The 23,158-nt window shown below is 34.9% G+C and overlaps 1 protein-coding gene across 1 annotated transcript in view; it reads right to left on the bottom strand.

Moving 5' to 3' along the window:
* Positions 1-16,809, bottom strand: part of Mkp3 (Mitogen-activated protein kinase phosphatase 3) — an 88,563-nt gene extending 71,754 nt beyond the window's left edge. The window contains exons 1-2 of the mRNA XM_067787823.1: positions 15,417-16,809; positions 9,809-10,674 (exon numbers count right to left, since the gene is read on the bottom strand). Coding sequence (XP_067643924.1) covers positions 9,809-10,343 — 535 coding nt within the window. The 5' untranslated portion in view covers positions 10,344-10,674; positions 15,417-16,809. The remainder of the gene's footprint in view (positions 1-9,808; positions 10,675-15,416) is intronic.
* Positions 16,810-23,158: the final 6,349 nt, after the last annotated feature.

Raw genomic sequence — 23,158 nt, 5'->3', positions numbered from 1 at the left:
CATTGCTTATCGCCACAGATTGCTTTCTTTCTTTGTTGAGGTAAGAGCCGAACAAAAACTTTTATTGTAATAAGGCAAATATCGATATCCCTCAATTGATAATTATTGAAAGTCATTTCGTTTAAGTAATATTTATATAAAAAAATAAAAATTCAAGCACATCAAAAATTAAAGAGCTTACTTGTTAAAGTCTTGCATGAGTGTTGATAATTAATCGGGTCAAAATGTTTGCTACACTAAATTGCTAACAAAAATAGGCAACAAATTGAGTTGCACGCAATAATTAAAGTGTCAATTAAATAATTTGTAAGCGGAAATGCCAAGAAAATGCTTCACATAAATTTAGTATGGAAGATACTTGTAGTAAGGAGAATGTGGAATATCAATACTTTCAAGTTCCGTAACTGAAAATTTCATCACTTTAGTTTGCTTGAATTTTGTAAAATACTTAATTTCCTTTCAAATTTTTATTATCTCATATGACATTCATCCACAAATTGTAAAAACAAGCAATAAAAGCTAACAACTCAAATTTTGACAAATTTTTGTAGTGAGGTCAAGCGTTGTAGTGTTCGATGTATTACATAATCCATTTAGATGTAAATGTTTAAACTTGCCGATGGACTTAAATGTGGCCTGTAGGAATTGAATAATACTGTTCAAAAATTATATTTTGTATAACTTATTTACGAATTATTTGTTGAGTATTTACAAAGATACGTGCATACGTCTTGCCTCGTTGCACGTTAATAACCAACTAAACCACCATCATTACCAACACAACCACAGTTTCAATTTGGTGACAATTGCTTTAAAGCGTTTTCGAGAGCGCAGGCATTTTCGTTTTTTTGCCATCGAATGAGTGTCAGTAATATTTTTTTTTAAGTCGAGGCCATTTTTATACCAAACTGTTTCGCTGCAGTCTGCCAAATTGCCAAGCTTTTACAATGAAATTCCAAGAAAAAAGTTTGAGCATTGCTTAGCTTGTTGACTATGTGATAGTTCTGATCATGCAAAGTGATACGGTTTAACTCGAAAATAACCGTCAATTTGAAAGAGGGTCCTGTCCCAAGTGTAGACTACTGCAGTAGATTTTCTCAGGGACAAAAAGGAGCGGCTTTCTTAGAATTCGTTAACAAATCAAGATCCTCAATGAAAAGCGCCAGTATTATAAAGTGATTATTAATTAATTCAAATGAAGTAGGTAAAGTGAAGTAAATTTCCATGAAGCGGAAGTCTGCTGATTATACACTGGCAACACCGTCCGCTTCTGGCACTGGCACAATATCTATACAATAGAGAGGTTGCTAGTGTTATTGAAGCACAGCTTCACCCCATCAAATAGGCGCGATCGCTCACAAATTGTCGTAAATTTCCTCTAACGTGAGTCTAAGGAGACTTGCAGTTTCAACAAGATTGGACTGTATAGAAATGGGTGAGATGACTCTTTAAGTCCCTGGGAGGCGGAGCCTATTCCATCAGATGTCTGATGGGAAGTCCATCTTTTCGAGTACTCAACAGAAACTGTTTGATCAGCATATCGTTTCTCACCTTTAAGGGGAGTATTCTCGCCTCGTTGTGTAATGTTATTCTGGTGACATAAAATGACATCCCATGGCAGTTGTAAGCGCGGTGACCATATCGGAGACTCGTAACATCAAGTGGCTGGCGAATTGCTTTAAACCGTAGCTATGAGCTCTTCTTTGTCTTTTCCAAGTGTTGCTAGCGAAGGACGCGAGAGTTTTGTACGGCTCTGAACTTGTGGTGCAATTGCTGCAGCATTCTTGCCAAAATGCAGATCCTGATCGAACGCCATACCCAGATTTTTTGGATGTTCGACAGTCGGTAAGCGTAATGCCATCGACGTGTATGTCCAATATTGCCGGCCATTTGCCACGTTCACGTCGTAAATAAGGTCGACAAAGATTTGATCGGTGGTAGCGCCAAATTTTGCAAGGTGAAAAAATTGGAAAGACGAAGGAGATAGTTGTGAATTTTACAGCAAAGCCTATCAATGGAAGGCTCGGGACCTATTAACATTATCGTGCAGTCATCGGCGTAGTACACAGTGGTAACTCCTTCTGGTCGGAAAGGAAGCTTCGATATGTAAAAACTAAACAAAACTGGGTATAGGACACCAACCTGCGACATCTTTTGCTTGTGAATCTCCCACTTTAGCTAGTTCCTCAGGCTTTAGTAGCGGTACCACCCTACCAAATTCCCATTCTTCAGGGATGATGAACTTGGACAGAGTAAAGTTGAAGACAAGCACCAGGTATTTAAATCATTCATATCCAAGTATTTTAAGCATCGCCATGGCCGGGTTAAGAGTGTTAAGCTACGCAGAACATAATATATGATCAGGCCCTTGCACCAGCTTCTTTCACAGCACTTCCCCTCAGCTTCTTTCTAAATCAATCGTGCAACTTTTATTTCCTACAGGTGTGTTAGGGTTTGTATAGCTTGTTAAGTGTTTCATCAGCGCTCCAGTGCATTGTATTTTGCAACATGAAATTGAACACTTTATTGAATTTTGTTCATATGCCTGTGTAGCCACACAAGTCTATGTAAATATGTATGCTAGTTTAAATTTGCTGTTGACACTTTTGTTCCCCTAACCATATGAAATATTCAGAATATGTTCTATAGAAAGTTGTATGAACTCATTGTCAAGTGGAAGTGACATCTCTTTCACACACACACAGACACACACACACATACATGCATATGAATAAATGCGGTTGACAGACGTGCTATTTTCAATGAATAGTTCATTGTTTGTATTTTTAGAAGCAACTTTTTGACCTTTGACATTTAAGGAATATAAGTAAAGTAATTTTCATAAAATATTTAGATGGCATCTATCAACGTAGATGAGAATTATATTTTTTTGTAAACTATGCTTTAATAGAATTATCCTAAAATATTTAGCCTTTATTGGTAGTTTGAGTTGAAGTGACAATATGGAATTCGAGAAAATTTTTTTCGGCAAGCGTTACCAAGAGTAAAAGTTACGCCACCTAGATTGGAAAGAGTTCGTAGGTCCTCTCTGCTTAGGTTAATGAATGTGGCGGATACTCACGTTGCTGGGAATATAACCGATTTGGCCTGCCTTTGCCTTGGGCATTCACTGTTGTCTGAACTACATTGATTCCCATTTACTTGTGCTTTCCTTAGTGTGTGCCTTTGTCAGTCCACAGAAGAGCGTTAGCACATAGAATGCTGCTAAAATACCCTGCTTGTCTAGGTTGTCTGCGAATTCATTATCTTCATAGCTCTGATTCCTGGAAGCCCATCCAAACAAACCCTTGTTTTCGGCTGCCAGATCATTAAGGAATCCAATGCATTCATCTACTAGCTTAGAAGTAATTGTGTGGATTATCTGTTTCCCAAAGTGTTCCGTCCACGATGGATATAACAAAATTCCATGAGATTCTAAACGTAGTAGCAATACATGATTTCCTATGCGTTTTCTTATTACTTTCATATATCCTGTCATCTTTCCGCACTTTATCTCAGACATTTTTAAGTCTTAATGCAGCGGGTGTTTTTACTCCTTGTAGTTCTGCACGTCTGACACTGGGCATACGAACTCTAATACCCCTTGTGGCAAGGACAACCCCGTATATAGACATTATATGCCCTTTTGATATTGGCATGCCTTTGGAGGTGGCATACTGCTACAAGTAGCAAACTAAAGACCTGAGAAATATCACACCCTAGCGCTTAGAGTAAGGATGCCCAGCCACATACTACAGACTTTACGGCACACTTTTTCTCAACGTGCCAGACACTACAGACTTATGGGTACACTTTTTTCCAACAGCGTGGGGGATTGTAAGCTAAATGCTTTGAGAAATATCCACCGAAAGAGCTAGATAATTGGCATGGTAATACGGCTATGGAAAAGTGCTTGAATTAGGTATCATGTCACCACTAGAACAACAAGGCTCTTTATTTTAGAAAAGAGAAGGGAGGTATTCCCTCTAAGGCACTAAGTGCATCAACAGGGAACGTTCTCAACGCACCCTTTATGCCAATAAAAACTAGTCGATGCAGTTTGCTTAGTTTTGTTTTTGCTCTTCTTTGCGTGGTCTTTCGCCACCAAACCCACACAACAGTTAAAAATTTCCAGTATATTATTTTGAAAGATAGACCCCTATATTTGTTCATAGAGTCGAGTGCAGGAGAAGAAAGCTCTTGTTGCTTTGTTTAAGTTAGCATCTAGATGAGCATTCCACGTGAGGGTTCTGTACAGTATAACCCCTAGGTGTTTTGCTTCAATTGAAAATCGGATTTTGGTATTAAAACTTGTACTTAGTAGTTACGCATAGGCAGTCGATAAAATTCAAGGAATTGATAAGTGCAATACAAAGCTTTATGGCTTCAGAGCTTCCGCAACAAAATTGTCAACTTCACATGCGCGAGGGGAGTCCTGTTACAAATATTAATGCATCATACACATATCAGCATGCAAGGCTCTGGAGATCCCAAGTTCTTCAAGGAACTAAGGGGCGCGGCGGGATGGCCTAGAAGGCTTACTGTGGTCATATTGATTATTTCCGAGGTGGTCGGGATAGTACCTTAATGATACTTGTTACCGGAACGTACCGGATCTTTATTCGGCAAAGGACCGTCAACATCGATAACACTGCCCAAAACCTCCAGGGACTGTCTTTATCGTTAATAGAAAACCACAACAACATCAAATTTAATATAGGAAAAAATAAACTTACATAAATACTATACTTTGAAATATTCCAATTTAGTCCCAGTGTACCTGAATCCTGATAAGAGGGCAATATAATAATAAAATATACTATAGTGTTCACACATACATTGACACATTATTGTAGTTAACAATATATGTATATGTAATAGATAGAGTTTGATTGATGAAATTGCAAGCGACAAATAATGGGGTGATCTGTGTGGAGGGCGTAAGATAAGAATTTAACAAGTACCTCGATTCATTCAGTAATAAGCTTTCCAAAGTGCCTTTAACTATGTAGTAATAAAACAAACAAAAAACAAAAAAAAAACACTAGAATAAAAAAAAATATTACACAACGCTAATGAACTGCAATTAAATAAAGAAAGAATAAACGATAATATCAGCAAAGTTGACAATAAAGATAACTAAATATTATGGCGTGCATCTATAAATGTGAAAATGAAACAATAAAAAAATTAATATGATTAAATAAATATAAATGCATAGACTTAACAAACGTAGATACGAGTTTGTATGGTGTGAAAAAGGCAAGGCGTGCCAACTATGCCCCTTATTTGATTATGAGAATAAACAGAAAACCCATACATATACGATACTGTCAAAGTTGCTATAGTACAAAGGTATTTCATATAAAAATATACGTGAGTATATGATATAAATAAACTAAATGAATTGTATAAAGTATAGCTATAATTAAATTCATTCATTTAATATGACAGTTAAAACTAAAAGCGAATAATTAAATGCTTTGCCTCAATGAGTTTAAAATGGCAACCTATTAAATATTTTTATATGAGTGTTGTTTTGATAATGTGTTTAATTTTTAAATGAACTTTTTTTCACACAACTTATTTATTACTATGCTGATACTTTTATTCACAAAGATTTTGATACTCAAAGTTATGAAGTGACTTTAGGCTCTTAAACGATTTGCAGCAATGAACATTTAAGATATGAGCTGAGCCTGTTCAACAAATGGGAGTGTAGCTGAAAAAGCTTGTAAAGAGCATCACGTATAGCGTTCGTTCATATTGGAGCTACGAGTCTGTTTTCGAAACTCTTCAGGAAAACCCAATAAAGTATCCTACACATACAAGCAAAAGGCCATAGTCTGAACGTACTCGAAAACATGGAAATCTACAAACAGAAAACATTTGGTGGTAGAATAATAAACGAACATATATACACAATTTCTGACACAATATTTGAGCGTTTAAAACGTGTTTACAAGAAACAAAGTAATCACACAGGTACAACAAACACACAAAAACAAATAAACACAAAACAATAAATGCACGAAAGCAACAAACTCACAAAGAAGGCCAAACGACTAGAATTACTGACTTTTACCTGCCTCAGTCAGCCACACAAATCGATCAGTAAAAAACCACCCTGGGTTCTGAAAATGAACACACAGATCATACACAAGTATGAATTTTGACAATATCTACGAACTATAAATACAAGACAAACAACAACAACAAAACAAACGCCGAAACCGGTGTGTCTCGAAACCAAATTTGACGAGGGGTGACGGAAAATTGTTCCAATATATGTACATCATTTATCCTGCTACAGATTAATAGATATGAAACATTTATTGTCTCTCAATTCGGTCCCAACTTGTAAAAACGCTTAGGGAGAGTTTTGACCGCGATATCAATTCAGTCAAAAATATTTAAAAAAAACAGCTACAAACTTTCAAGCGCCCGCTGTATTTTTCATAATTATTTTGCACACTCCAAGACACATATGCAGAAGGTTGTTCTGCGCAGTAATACCGTATCGTGTAGGCGGTGTTGGATCGACCAAGCGTGTCCTGCGCAGTAATATTATGGACCCCCATTCTTTTGACAAAAAGCAAAATTTCTTATTTCTGATTTCGGATTACACATACCAAGGTCAAAGCGCATCTTTCGATACACCTGACGACATTTTTGGACTTGGTTTCGCAATCAACACCCCATGTAGAGTTTTACCTTTTAGTTAAGTAAATTTGCAAGTTGTGTCACTCAATGAAAAATCGGCTTAAATATTCTAACAAGATGTCCAAGTATACTGACTTTAATAAATATTGCTAAGCTGGTCCAATACCAGTTACACCAGACTAGAATATTCGCGCAGAACATCTATCTGATCGGGCGGTCTCCCGAAGAAACGCATTTCCACGGGTAGCTTTTTAACGGGGAAAATATCTAGTTTCCACCCTCGATATCTTAATTCTTACATAATAATAAGTCCTTGGATACCCCATTCAAATACTTTTGATAGAAATCATGAAATAAACCCAAACGGTGTTTTAAAAATGGCGAAATATGATTTTGACCAATGTCAGTGACCAATGTTATGAAAAATATACTTTTTACGTGTGCTCTCAGAGATAAAGAAGTCTCGTGTCTATTAATTAGAGCATTGAGCTGCGATACTAGTTGCGAGTGAAACAAATGAGAGCATATAATACCATGTACCACTCTTCGCTTGACTCGCCGCATGTTTCAAAGCTCTATTCTAGTATCACAGCTCAAATATAACGCAACATGTTTATTTATTTGTTGCAATATTGATATGTTTTTCAACATGTTTTGGTTCTATCAAGCTTTATTGTAATTGAGATCTTATTCTGTGGCTGATATTTGAAACTATATGTATGAAATTATGACACTTAGTCTCATCTAATTTGAAGAGATCTACTTATTAAGAGGACAACAAATATTCCAGTGAGATGTGGAATATTCAGCGAGAGCTTAAGATTCGTTAATAGCGATTTTCGGAAGTTCAGTCCAAATGTTTTTGGTTTGGCTTGGTCTTCAGCTGATTTCAGAACAGCTCACACATTAGAAAAGTTAAGCTTAATTAAAAATCATTGCCACACTATATCATGCTTTGATATTCTTATGGTTCAAGTTGAAGTTTGAAGTCACTATCAAAGTCATTAGCTTGGAGCACGGCTCTAAGTGCTTTAGTCAGGTACAGATGCATATTTCACTGTGAGATTTTATATTTATACAAGCATCTTGTAACGGTTAAAGCTACTAATTTAAAAGTAATTTTATTCCACTTCTGAGTTATGCCAAAACCAATATTTATTAAATTGTGTTTTAAAGATCCTGCTTTCAGTCACCGAAGCCACTCGTATTAAAAAGTTGAAAAGTTCACGCGTTTAGCTTCCTAGTTTTATATGAATCAAGGAAGGGAAACATGAGTTTCATTTGGTAATGATATCAAGATTGTTAGCCTATGCGACCTTAAATAAATGACTATATATCATAATATTTAAATTAAGTGTTTATTAAATTTATATACATAAATTTTCTTCATTCGTAAATTTAAGGGCTCCTAGTAGGTACCACAATAATTACACTATCTAATGCTATTATAGTATTAATATAACATTTTGTGACACATTTCAGGTCATAACAATTTTTCAATGCCGAAACACACACATACTCATTGTATTAACAATAATAAATACTATTACAGAGTTTAGTAATTCCCTCTTCATAATCATTTGGTTAACTTGCCACAATTTTTTTTACTTGAATACATATTTTTATCACTCCCTTCCATCACCGAGTTTTCTCTAATATTTTGCTTTTTTTGTTCATTTCTGTAAGTGCTCGTGATTGAATATTGGTTTTGGACGAATATTTTTCCTTTGATTTTCACTGCTCACCAAAGTTCAAACAAAACTTTTGTATATGATATTTAACTCAGCTGCACTCAAGAAGGTGAATGTAAAAATGACGGCGATAAGGTGCTTACCAACTGTGTCATTAACCTCAGGTATTCAGCAGCTGTATGTATGGCATGTTTGTACGTAAACCAGGCGGCAGACCAAAACATATTACTGAATTCCTCTTTCACCTCTTTAGTATCACATAATTCCAATTTTTGTACACATTTTATTTGAGTGTTTTGATATATCGACACTTTAAAAAGTTACACGCGACTGCTTAATGCACGTGGTGTTTGCTTCTTTTAATTCATTGTTATTTTGAACTTCTAATTTATGAGTTATTGAGGTAAAGTTAAGATTATTTTCTCTTTTATTAATTTTACTGCACAGCTTAGAATAGTGACTTCATAAATCATACTTGAATACAAATGGGTCGATATGTAGTTTTAATTAATATTTTGAGTAATGATGGCATGCAAATTAGGCCAAGGAAAGTAGTAAAGAATTTTTGTCGAGTGACTAATGTATTGATTAAGACAAAAACATTTGCTGAGGCACTTTAACTTTTGTACAAATTCGTATGTATCGTATGCGAGATGAGGATTTTAAATATTTATTGTTTATTACTTTTCACTAGGGTCTTAAAAAAAAATGGCACACGCCGTTATGTTCGGTATAGTTGTGAAGATTAATGATGAAGGTACATCATTACCTTTGTCAGTTTGTGATGAGCCTCAAGCTCCACATTCCTTAAGCGCCAAATACACGACACGGACATTTCCGCGAACATTCCCGTTATGTCATGTTTCTGCGACCTTTTCTGTCGTGTATGGTGGTGTTTGCCAGTTCGCGCAAATGTTCGCCAAAAATCAAAATATTTTAATTTTTGGCGAACATTTGCGTGAACTGTTCGTGCGTGTATGGCGAAATAGCTCATAATCGTAGTAATTTCTGAACGGAACAGACGTGCGCGGAAAAGTAAAATGGACAATAAAAAATTTCTGAGCGAATTTATTGAAATGTATAAATCTTTGCAATCATTGTGGCAAGTAAAAAGCAAAGATTATTGTAATAGAATTAAAAAGAATAATGATTATGCGACTTTAATCGAAAAATTAAAAGAAGTAGATCCTGATGCCACAAAGGATACAGTTATAAAAAAAATAAGTAGTTTGCGGGCGCAATACCGGCGTGAATCAAAAAAAAAGAGAGATAGTTTGAAGTCTGGTGCTGGTGCTGAGGATGAATATGTTCCTACACTTTGGTGCTATGATTTGCTATGCTTTTTGAAAGATCAAGAAGAACCTTTAGTAGGCGTTACCACAATGCAGGATGAAAATACAAACAAAGGAAATTCATATTTAAAATTGGTTTTCTAAATTTCAAATGAAGTTTACCTTGCAATACGACCACACGACAGCCATCCTGTTTCAAACGTCGATACAAAATATTTATTGTGGCATCCGCAGCATTATTACTACCACGCGAACCGGCGCACATCATATCCATGCCACCACCGCCAACCGCTTCACCACTACCGCCGCCGCCGCCGCCACCACCAGTTACTGTTGCATCCGTTTGTTGTTCCGTTTGCATGCCGGCGTCATTATATAAGACAAATAGACTCATTTTATAACCATTTTGTATGCGTTCTTTTAAATCGTTGGATTTGATAGTTGATAACAAATCAATTTTACCGATAGCTAAACGGCGTAACATAATGCTTGGTATAAAGAAATTTACCGCTGAACGGATGCGCGATTCGCTAAATTCATGAGAGCTGCGGCAATCAAGTAGAATTAGTTTTTGTCCGAGTAACGTTGTAATCGGGTGGCTGGTGCTGTGACTGCTGTGATGTGAGGATGAAGATATGGCGCGTAATTCGGCTTGCAGCCAGTCCTTTGTAATGCAATCATATTCTGTTTCCGGCATTTTGTTTTTTGTTTTTTTATTATTGGATATTGAGTGTAGAACTTTACTTGAGTTGGTGTTGTTAATTTATTTAGACTTTAATCAATTTAATAGTTTGTGGTTTTTTGGTTTTCTTTTCATTTGGATCTACATTTAGATATTTAATTAGATCTTTATTTTTTCCACTTAGCACATAAGTGAGTTTTTTTTTTTTTTTAATTTTTTGTATCTAAATGAATTTTTGTTTTACACTTCTTATCTGTTCTTGTTTTTGTGTATTGATTTTTGTTTTGTTGTTTATCATAAAAGCTTTATTTTTTCTTGTTTATGTAAAGTTGTTCTTTTAGTTAATCTGTGGATGCAAAACAAAGCCGGGTTAATTATTTTATTTATAACCTAAAAAAGACTGCACTGCTTTGTATACCTTTCATGAACATGAAATGGTATACTAACTTTGGTCCGATGTTTGTAATGTTGAGAAATATAGAAGATAGACTCACCATTAAGTATACCGAATTGATCATGGCGACGAACTGAGTTGATATAGCCATGTCCGTCTGTCCGTCCGTTTGTCTGTTTGAACGCAAACTAGTCCCTCAAATTTTGAGATATCTCAATGAAATTTGGCACAAGGATGTATTTTTGTATTATATTAGACATTTTTCGGATCCGATAGGATCGGACCACTATAACATATATCTCCCATACAACCGATCGTTCAGATAAGACGATTTTGGTCATTCCTGCCGCAATTTAGAAAGTATAAACGTGTAACTTGGTGATATATATTCTAATATATCTTAGAAGATATTCTGAAAAAATCATTTCGATCGGAGCTATATATGGTATATATCCCATACAACCGATCGTTCAGATAGAAAGATTTTTGGCAATTTCTCCCTTAATTTAGAAAGTATAAACGTGAAACTTGGTGATATATATTTTAATATATCATGGAACATTTTCTGAAAAAATCACTTTGATCAGAGCTATATATAGTATATCTCTCATACAACCGATCGTTCAGATAGAAAGATTTTTGGCAATTTCTCCTTTAATTTCCAATATCAAAACGTGAAACTTGGTGATATGTATTCCAATATATCATAGACGATTTCCTGTAAAAATCATTTCGATCGGAGCTATATATAATATATATCCCATACCGATCGTTCAGATAAGGGGATTTTTTGCCATTTTTTATTTTATATTTATCTTAAAAATCGTTTAGGTATGTAGATCTTTTCACTATATATTTCTTATCTTATACATCCGATTATTTGGAGATTACAAACGGGATAAGATTATTATTCAGCCCCATTCATGAAAGGTATGAAGTCTTCGGCACAGCCGAAGACAGTCCCGTCCTTACTTGTTTTAAATTTATGTTTTATTCCAAACATTTTTTTAATTATATTTTTATTTATTTTATTTATATTTTTTCATTTATGAGCATTTTATTCCTTATAAAAAAATAAAGTTCTTAAGTTTGTATGAAAGAAATTGTTCAACTCAGCTGACAAACAAAAATTGATAAAAATCAGGAATTTTTTAGGGGATGAAGGTTAACACTTTATGATACCTAAATTCAATGATCTGCAAAAATGCGTAAGGAGAGAAATGCGGAAATTTTAAAATTTTACTTAAGATTAGTGCTTGGAATTCTAATGTTTGCGAATTTTTCTTAAGATCTTGAACTAAATTTTAAATAGATTTCATTATGTTGCTTAAGCCAAAGTGAGTCTTAACTCTTCTCTTTTTAGTAATATGTGCAACTTTGTGAGTCTAACGTTGTACGATTTTCACATGATCTCACAAATTTTGCAGCCCCGCGCTTAAGTCCACGATTTTTCTGCTTGATGGATCATATGCAGCTCCTGTCTTCTTTTGATTTATCCCAAATGGATTGAAACGTCTACCGTCAATTTATTTATTTATTTTAATTTAACAGAAACTTCGTAAAATTTTTAAAAAGGGTTGTGGCATTGCATTGCATTATTTAGAAGAAAAAAATTTAAAAGTTTTCAAGCCGTTAATCAAAAGCCCTTGAAGATATCAAACTTGGCATAGAAGTTAGCCTAATTATAATACATTTATATCAGGGATGCACCTTAATGTTAAGCTAATCGTTTATCAAAAAATTTCCACCGTTTCCGTTGAAACACTTCGAAATATTATCGATAAAGAAATTATCAAGATAAATTGTATCTCGTTTTTAACCGAAACGAAAAGCTTTCGTTAACGGTAAAAACGTTAACAAAAACGTGATACTTAAAGTTTGAATTGTGCTGGCAATGCTATAGCCATGGTGAAGCCAGTAAGGTGCTAACAGCGAGCGGACATACACACGAACTCCATGTAATTTGTTTGTGTAATTCGTTGGTGGTAATGTCAAAATACTCTGAGAAATGTTCGTACTGTCAAAATTCATGAGAAAAGTTGCAATCAGCTTGGCTAATGCCTTCACCTTTAATGACTCCGCCATCAATCAGCTTCGCCAGCATAGTTTGAAATTAATAATCAACATAAACGATTTGATTTCGTTTTGATATGGCAGAAAACGAAGCAAAATCACTTCGTTAATTTGACGTTCTTAACGTTAATAAACGAAACGAAATGACTTTGTTTCGTTTATTAACGTTAATTATCGTAACGAAATGATATCGGTTCGTTGGTTAAGCATGCCTGATTTATATTGTGAAAACGAGCAAAATCGGTTGGCGACCACGCCGATTTAAAAAAAAAACTATATCGAAATTTCTAAAAATGAAAAAAATGTCACAATTCATTACCAAAGAGCGATAGCGTGACGAAACTTGATATATGTTGGTTGATATTATGACGAAGAATAGAAATTTGATAAAATGTTGGAAAGTGCAAGTTTTGCAAGTCGATTTTTATGCGGGAATATGCCTGTATATATTATTTTATACATACATAGTTTTAAATCATATTTGGTCATTTATTTTTCTTAAAAGCTTTTATTTATATTCTACTTTACAAAGTACATATTTTGAATGAAATATATTTTTATACTCAGTTGAGCAGAGCTCACAGAGTATATTAACTTTGATTGGATAACGGTTGGTTGTACAGGTATAAAGGAATCGAGATAGATATAGACTTCCATATATCAAAATCATCAGGATCGAAGCAAAATTTGATTGAGCCATGTCCGTTCGTCCGTCCCTCCGTTAACACGATAAGTTGAGTAAATTTTGAGGTATCTTGATGAAATTTGGTATGTAGGTTCCTGGACACTCATCTCAGATCGCTATTTAAAATGAACGATATCTGGTAACGAATTAAAGCACTTTTTCGATTTTTCGAAATTTTCGATATCGAAAAAGTGGGCGTGGTTATTGACGGATAAAGCGATGAAACTTGGTAGGTGAGTTAAACTTATGACGCAGAATAGAAAATTAGTAAAATTTTGGACAATGGGCGTGGCAACGCCCACTTTTAAAAGAAGGTAATTTAGAAGTTTTGCAAGCTGTAATTTGGCAGTTGTTGAAGATATCATAATGAAATTTGGCAGGAACGTTACTCCTATTACTATATGTATCCTTAATAAAAATTAGCAAAATCGGAGAACGACCACGCCCACTTTTAAAAAATAATTTTTTTTAAAGTCAAATTTTAAAAGAAAAGTTAATATCTTTACAGTATATAAGTAAATTATGTCAACATTCAACTCCAGTAATGATATGGTGCAACAAAATACAAAAATAAAAGAAATTTTCAAAATGGGCGTGGCTCCGCCCTTTTTCATTTAACTTGTCTAGGATACGCTTAATGCCATAAGTCGCCAAAAATTTAACAATCCTTGTGAAATTTGGTAGAGGCTTAGATTCTAGGACGATAACTGTTTTCTGTGAAAAAGGGCGAAATCGGTTGAAGCTACGCCCAGTTTTTATACACAGTCGGACGTCTGTCCTTCCGCTCGGCCGTTAACACGATAACTTGAGCAAAAATCGATATATCTTTACTAAACTCAGTTCACGTACTTATCAGAACTCACGTTGTATTGGTATAAGAAATGGCCGAAATCCGACTATGACCACGCCCACTTTTCCGACATCGAAAATTACGAAAAATAAAAAAAATTCCATAGTTCTATACCAAATACGAAAAAAGGGATGCAACATGGTAATTGGATTGGTTTATTGACGCAAAATATAACTTTAGAAAAAACATTGTAAAATGGGTGTGCCACCTACCATATTAAGTAGAAGAAAATGAAAAAGTTCTGCATGGCGAAATCAAAAGCCGGCAGGAATACTGTTCGTGGTATTACATATATAAATAAATTAGCGGTACCCGGCAGATGATGGTGTGGGTCACCCTGGTCCACATTTTGGTCGATATTTCGAAAACGCCTTCACATATACAACTACCACCACTCCCTTTTAAAACCCTCATTAATACCTTTAATTTGATACCTATATCGTACAAACACATGATAGTCACCCCTGGTCCACTTTTGTGGCGATATCTCGAAAACACGTCCACCTATACTACTAAGGCCCACTCCCTTTTAAAATACTCATTAACACCTTTCATTTGATACCCATATCGTACAAACAAATTCTAGAGTCACCCCTGGTCCACCTTTATGGCGATATCCCTAAATGGCGTCCACCTATAGAAATATGGCCCACTCCCTCTTAAAATACTCTTTAATACCTTCCATTTGATACACATGTCATACAAACACATTCCAGGGTTACCCAAGGTTCATTTTCCTACATGGTGATTTTCCTTATTTTGTCTCCATAGCTCTCAAGTGAGTATGTAATGTTCGGTTACACCCGAACTTAGCCATCCTTACTTGTTTAAAATGATTTTTACTTTATTGATTTTACTATGTATATTTTTTAATTCTCTATTTACCTTACTTTCTAATATTAGGCGTTGTATTATGTTATTTATGATTTTTTTTTTTTTTACTTTTTTTTAATATTTTTTACTTTAAGTTATTAATTAATAGGTATAATTTTTTATTTTTTTTGTTGTAATTATAATTTTTTTTATTATTGTTTGGTAACTAAAGAAGCTCGACCTAAAATCTCTTCGGAGGTTATCGCGCCTTACCTTGTTTTTTATTATTTACAAAAATTTGAGTACGTTACATAAAGTCGCGCACCACTGCCAAATTGACGCATCGCGTGTTGGCATACATTTTTTAGGGTCATACTGCACTTTGAATGCCAAGAAATTAACTTGCAGTTGTCAAATTGCACTTTTATTGAGTTTTTTTATTTTGTATTTTGCTAGCTAATATGTGGTTTTTGTTGTTCTCATTGCTTGTTGCACATTTAGTACAATTTTTTGTTATTGCTTAGCTTATGTATGTATATGCGAATACGGTACAACATGTATTTTGGTCACCTTCACTATCTTACCGAAATTCATCAACGATTTGTCATTTTCTAATTTCTAAACAAAAAATATGTTTTGCAAACTTTTGTGTATTCTTGTTGGAAAATTGCACTGTTAAATATGTTTGTATGCACATACATATAAATGTATGTTTGTATGTAACTCTAGTTATTGCATGAACGCACTGTCTCTTTGTCAACAAAACCTATTCTGCCAATAAATGCAGAGAAATTGTCATCACAATCGCCATCATCATCATCAGTGGACAACGCATTCAATTACTCATGCAGCTCATGTAATAAGTAATGACTTTTTGCTTTTGTTGTTGTTAGTGTAAGAGTGTATATGCAATAATGTCCAACGAACTGCTGCTGGTTCACTAATCAACGTAACGTTGCATTTGTACGCCAGTGCTTCTCAAACTGTGCAGTGTTTTCTTGATTTTTTTCTACAATAAGATGAAGCGATATGAGCATGGGAGTGTGTGTGTGTGTTTTGTTGAGATTTTTTTTCTTCTTCGTCTTATGCTTCTTGAACTTCAAAAACTTGTTTATCTTCAGTTTTTCCACAGTTTTTTTAAACTTTATTCATTATTAAATTTATTAAAGAAAATTAACAAATCTCATTTTTCTTCTTTCATCTCATTTAAAAGGTTTTGCTTTGAAAATTTGCTACTTTTTTATTATGATTTTTTTCATACTCTGTTTCTTCTGCTTATACTTCACTTATGTATGCATCAAGTATTTTTTTTTTTTTGCTGCTTTACACTTGTGACTTGTTTTTGCTGTAGTTTTTCTTTATTTTTTTTACTTTTTCAATTTAATATTTTTCACACACAAATTTTACACATTTTTTTCTAGCGCTTACCACATTTTAAATAAATTAGCAATTTGGTTGTTGTTTCTCATAAGTATGTACTAATAACTTTAGCAGCTCATTGTATAAATGAAAAAATAATTATACACACACAAAAATCAAAGTAGAAAAGCGACTACACAGCGCGCCTTATGGACACTACAAAAAAGTCTGAGAGTTAATAGAAAACACGACCAGCTACAATGGCTGAAACGTTCCGAATGTGAATAACGACATCGCCAACCAGCATTCAAAATGCTAAAGTAGACTCCACGCTGCAAAATCACAGTGGAATAATATGAAATACACGAACAAAGAATACATATAAATAAACAAACAAAATAAAAAGCAAATTGTTTAACTCTCCCCTTTTTTATGCTGTTTCTTCTACTCAATTCATGGATATGTACATATGTGTGTGTTTAGGAGAGATTTCGCTCAAATACCGTTTACGAATAAAAGCAGTTACCACAACAATGTTTTACAGGTCACAAAATTTACCAAAAATGTGCCAACATAAATCTTCAAATTCCATTAAAGAATATCGGTAAATTTTTGTCTCTATCTTATGCTATTTTCACACAGACGGCTTATTGAATAATAAAGGCAGTTTTCTACATTAAGGCGCTTATTGAGCTCAATCTTCCCTACAAAATTCGAATCTATAATTATTTCATTACTAGCTAATCGAATGCCTAATGAAGTCAAAAGCACAATGGAACTCTGTTGGCCGTGTTCCGCTTCTTAGTTTTTGGGGTGTTCAGTGCTTAAAAATGTCATTTGTCAAAGTAAATGTCATAGTCTGCATGGCGGAACGATACAAGGTGGCCGCATCGAACAGCTGATTATAACCTTTTTTATTTGATTTGATACATCAACTACCGGCGCAGTACAATTTTGACATTTGTCCACCGAATTTACAAGTACATGGAATTTTTTTTGTTTGTAGGTATGTCACCATGCTGTATCGTTCCGCTATGATTGTCTGTCATATAGCATTGTCATTTTATTCGCTTGACATTTCATTCTTCATACTAATCGAGCAGTTATTTCTGTGTGAAAGCAAAAAATTTATGATTTCATTAGAAGGTGAAATGAGATCATTAAGTTTCTGTGTGAAAACAGTATTACATAACAACTCAAAGCACAGCAGTTTCACATACGTTAAGATTTCCCAATAATACTAGTCTTGTTTCGATACCAAATCCTACTCGATACCTGTACTCATATAAAAGATCCGGCAAAAGTAATCGATACCAAAATAGGTATAAAGGGAAAGTACTCAATGCTTAATTGTATCGTAGTCATTAAAAAGTTCAATAAAACTTATGAAAACTAATTCGTTACTTATTAAAGCAACCCACTCAAGCTCATAACTTTTGAATTGTTACCTCTGGATTCTTAATATTTAAATCGCGTTTTTGAATACCAAACCAGAAGGAGAAGGCCAAATTTTAAGGCCACGCATAATTACCTTGAACACATTTCTTATTTTTATTTACAAAAGACTGAAGACCAAAGTCGATGAACTGTTCGGACCTTATCAGTGCGGTTTCAGACCAGGTAAATCCACTGTGGCCCAGATCTTTACGATGCACCGATTTCAGAAGAAGTGTAGGAAATTATTCCTACCAGCACCCGTAGATATGGGATTGACTTTTTACGTAACTAAGGACGAAAATCCCCTAGGCGATTGAGTGTCAAATAATAATAAAAAGTTCCAAATGCTGGTCTTTTTCCGAAAGTCAATTTATGTGCAGAGTGCAATATTATTTTTGAGACATTTCTTATATGGTAGTTCAAAATTGTCAAATATAGTAATGTAGGCCGCGTCGCAGCACTCATAGGCAAACTCAAAGTCGAATTCTTCTGCTTTACATGTGGCAAAATTTGAAGATTGCGAACTTTTGTGTATCTGATAGCGCTGGTGTCGTTCGATCTGTCGTTCTCCATAAAAAAGTGAAATTTACTTATCATGCATAAGATTGTGTTGCACGTATTGTAAAATCCCTTAATATTCTTATTTATATTTTTTTTTTTATTTTATTTTATAGTTTGCAGAACTTTTCAAGTCAAGAATATTTTTTATAATTTCCATCAAAAGTGATTAGAAAGACCAAGTTAAATATAATATTTCGTTTAAATTACAAAATATTGTTGCTTGCAACTCGGCCAACCTGACAAATACTGTTTTCACACAGACGGCTTATTGAATAATAAGGGCAGTTTTCTACATTAAGACGCTTATTGAGCTCAATCTTCCCTACAAAATTCGAATATATAATTATTTCATTAGTAGCTAATCGAATGCCTAATGAAGTCAAAAGCACAATGCAACTCTGTTGGCAGCGTTCCACTTCTTAGTTTTTGGTGTGTTCAGTGCTTAAAAATGTCATTTGTCAAAGTAAATGTCATTAGCTGCATTGCGGTACGATACAAGGTGGCCGCATCGAACAGCTGATTATAACCTTTTTATTTGATTTGATACATCAACTACCGGCGCAGTACGATTTTGACATTTGTACATCGAATTTACAAGTACATGGAATTTTTTTTATGTTTGTAGTTATGTCACCATGCTGCCACCTTGTATCGTTCCGCCATGATTGTCTGTCATATAGCATTGTCATTTTATTCGCTTGAAATTTCATCCTTCATACTAATCGAGCAGTTACTTTCATTAGTACTGCTTTTAGATGGTTTCAGGCGTCATAGAAATTTTCTGTCAGCTATTTTATTTCGTTTTTGGGAAAATCTCCGATCCTGTTTCTGTTTTCTAGTTTACCAAAATTTCACCTTTCACAACCCTGCTGTTAATTTTTAAGTAATTCCTAACCTATCAAACTTTCTCTAAAACAAAATGCTGATTATGATGAAAATCGCAAAAACGATCATAGAGCCGGGCAATCCAAAAGAATAGCAATAGCCTCACCAATCTTAAGCGAAATTGGTAATTTTTGTTTCATTCTGAATAAGTTGGCAACTTTGCTCGTAATACACTTGTGCATTTGTGTAAAATATATAATTTAAGTGTGCGTGTCACAACAAGAGCGGAGAGTATCGAATGAGCGCCAATGTGAGCACGAAAGCGAGCCGAATAGCATGGATAAAACCTTAATTTCCGGTTATTTTCGTTGTGTGGGTGTTTTTGAGTGCTTACAAGTGGGTGAAGCAGCGTGAGAATGCAAGTGTATTTCCCCTGCTAGAAAATAACGACTAATACCACAAAGCCAATATACCTAAGTGAGAGAATATTACTTGTATTTATATTCTTACTTAAAAGTATTAAATTGATAATATAAGTTGCTAATTTGCTTATACACAACAAAGCTTCTCAATTGTAATGTTTCTTCTTGCTTTGTTCCTGGATGGTGATTTCTAGAAATGCCCTTTTGTTGAGCATCTCCATTCAGAGTTACCATAAACATATTTTTTCTCTTCGATGTTCGTGAAAAATTGGCTCTTTTTCTTAACTTTTATTTACTCAAAAAAAAATATAGTGGCACAATTTTTGTTGTTATATCGGCCTACTGATTTGTAATATCGCGGGTTCGATCGAGCTCAAGGCCTAACAATAACAAGTAAGGAAGGTTAAGTTCGGGTGTAACCGAACATTACATACTCAGTTGAGAGCTATGGTGACAACATAATGGAAACTAACCATGTAGGAAAATGAACCGAGGGAAACCCTGGAATGTGTTTGTATGACATGTGTATCAAATGAAAGGCATTAAAGAGTATTTTATGAGGGAGTGGGCCATAGTGGTGGATCATAAAGGTGGATCAGGGTTGACTCTAGAATGCGTTTGTACGATATGGGTATCAAATGAAAGGCATTAATGAGTATTTTTTTTAAAGGGCGTGGACCTAAGTTCTATAGATGGACGCCTTTTCGAGATATCGCCGTAAAGATGGACCAGGGGTGACTCTAGAATGCGTTTGTACGATATGGGTATCAAATGAAAGGTGTTAATGAGCATTTTAAAAGGGAGTGGGCCTTCGTTTTATAGGTGTTCGCCTTTTCGAGATATCGCCATAAAGGTGGACCAGGGGTGACTTTAGAATTTGTTTGTATGATATGGGTATCAAATGAAAGGTGTTAATGATTATTTTAAAAGGGCGTGGGGCTTAGTTCTATAGGTGGACCCCTTTTCGAGATATCGCCATAAAGGTGAACCAGGGGTGACTCTAGAATTCGTTTGTGCAATATGGGTATCAAACGAAAGGAGTTAATGAGTATTTTAAGAGGGAGTGGGCCTTAATTCTATAGGTGGACGCATTTTCGAGGTATCGCAATAAAGGTGGACCAGGTGTGACTCTAGACTTTGTTTGTACGATATGGGTATCAAATGAAATGTGTTAATGAGTATTTTTAAAAGGGAGTGGGCCTTCGTTTTATAGGTGTTCGCCTTTTCGAGATATCACCATAAAGGTGGACCAGGGGTGACTTTAGAATTTGTTTGTATGATATGGGTATCAAATGAAAGGTGCTAATGATTATTTTAAAAGGGCGTGGGGCTTAGTTCTATAGGTGGACCCCTTTTCGAGATATCGCCATAAAGGTGGACCAGGGGTGACTCTAGAATTCGTTTGTGCAATATGGGTATCAAACGAAAGGAGTTAATGAGTATTTTAAGAGGGAGTGGGCCTTAGTTCTATAGGTGGACCCCTTTTCGAGATATCGCCATAAAGGTGGACCAGGGGTGACTTTAGAATTTGTTTGTATGATATGGGTATCAAATGAAAGGTGTTAATGATTATTTTAAAAGGGCGTGGGGCTTAGTTCTATAGGTGGACCCTTTTCGAGTTATCGCCATAAAGGTGGACCAGGGGTGACTCTAGAATTCGTTTGTGCAATATGGGTATCAAACGAAAGGAGTTAATGAGTATTTTAAGAGGGAGTGGGCCTTAATTCTATAGGTGGACGCATTTTCGAGGTATCGCAATAAAGGTGGACCAGGGGTGACTCTAGACTTTGTTTGTACGATATGGGTATCAAATGAAAGGTGTTAATGAGTATTTTTAAAAGGGAGTGGGCCTTCGTTTTATAGGTGTTCGCCTTTTCGAGATATCACCATAAAGGTGGACCAGGGGTGACTTTAGAATTTGTTTGTATGATATGGGTATCAAATGAAAGGTGCTAATGATTATTTTAAAAGGGCGTGGGGCTTAGGACCAGGGGTGACTCTAGACTTTGTTTGTACGATATGGATATCAAATGAAAGGTGTTAATGAGTATTTTTAAAAGGGAGTGGGCCTTCGTTCTATAGGTGTTCGCCTTTTCGAAATATCGCCATAAAGGTGGACCAGGGGTGACTCTAGAATGAGTTTGTACGATATGGGTATCAAATTAAAGGTATTAATGAGAGTTTTAAAAGGGAGTGGTGTGAAGGCGTTTTCCAGATATCGACCAAAATGTGGACCAGGGTGACCCAGAACATCATCTGTTGGATACCGCTAATTTATTTATATATGTAATACCTGCCAAGATTTTAAGGGTTTTTTATTTCGCCCTGCAGAACTTTTTCATTTTCTTCTACTTAATATGGTAGGTGTCACAACCATTTTATAAAGTTTTTTCTAAAGTTATATTTCGCGTCAATAAAGCAATCCAATTACCTTACCATATTTCATCCCTTTTTTCGTATTTGGTATAGAATTATGGCATTTTTTTCATTTTTCGTAATTTTCGATATCGAAAAAGTGGGCGTGGTCATAGTCGGATTTCGTTCATTTTTCATGCCAAGATAAAGTGTGTTCAGATAAGTACGTGAACTGAGTTTAGTAAAGATATATCGATTTTTGCTCAAGTTATCGTGTTAACGGCCATGCGGAAGGACAGACGGATGACTGTGTATAAAAACTGGGCGTGACATCAACCGATTTCGCCCATTTTCACACAAAACAGTTAACGCCATAAAATCTATGCCCCTACCAAATTTCAAAAGGATTGGTTAATTTTTGTTCGACTTATGGCGTTAAAAGTATCCTAGACAAATTAAATGAAAAAGGGCGGAGCCACGCCCATTTTAAAATTTTCTTTTATTTTTGAATTTTGTTGCACTATATAATTACTGGAGTTGAATCTTGACATAATTTACTTATATACTGTAAAGATATTAAATTTTTTGTTAAAATTTTACTTTAAAAAAATTTTTTTTTTAAAAGTGGGCGTAGTCCTTCTCCGATTTTGCTAATTTTTATTAAGCGTACATATAGTAATAAGAGTAACGTTCTTGCCAAATTTCATCATGATATCTTCAACGACTGCCAAATTACAGCTTGCAAAAGTTTTAAATTACCTTCTTTTAAAAGTGGGCGGTGCCACGCCCATTGTCCAAGGTTTTACTAATTTTATATTTTGCGTCATAAGTTCAACTCATCTACCAAGTTTCGTCGCTTTATCGGTCTTTTGTAATGAATTATCGCACTTTTTCGATTTTTCGAAATTTTCGATATCGAAAAAGTGGGCGTGGTTATAGTCCGATATCGTTCATTTTAAATAGCGATCTGAGATGAGTACTCAGGAACCCACATACCAAATTTCATCAAGATACCTCAAAATTTACTCAAGTTATCGTGTTAACGGACGGACGGAC

This window comes from Eurosta solidaginis, chromosome 5 (assembly GCF_040869045.1).
Source record: "Eurosta solidaginis isolate ZX-2024a chromosome 5, ASM4086904v1, whole genome shotgun sequence".
Classification (NCBI taxonomy): domain Eukaryota; kingdom Metazoa; phylum Arthropoda; class Insecta; order Diptera; family Tephritidae; genus Eurosta; species Eurosta solidaginis.
The sequence above is the reverse complement of the archived record's forward strand: the minus strand, read 5'-3'. Positions and strand labels throughout refer to the sequence as shown.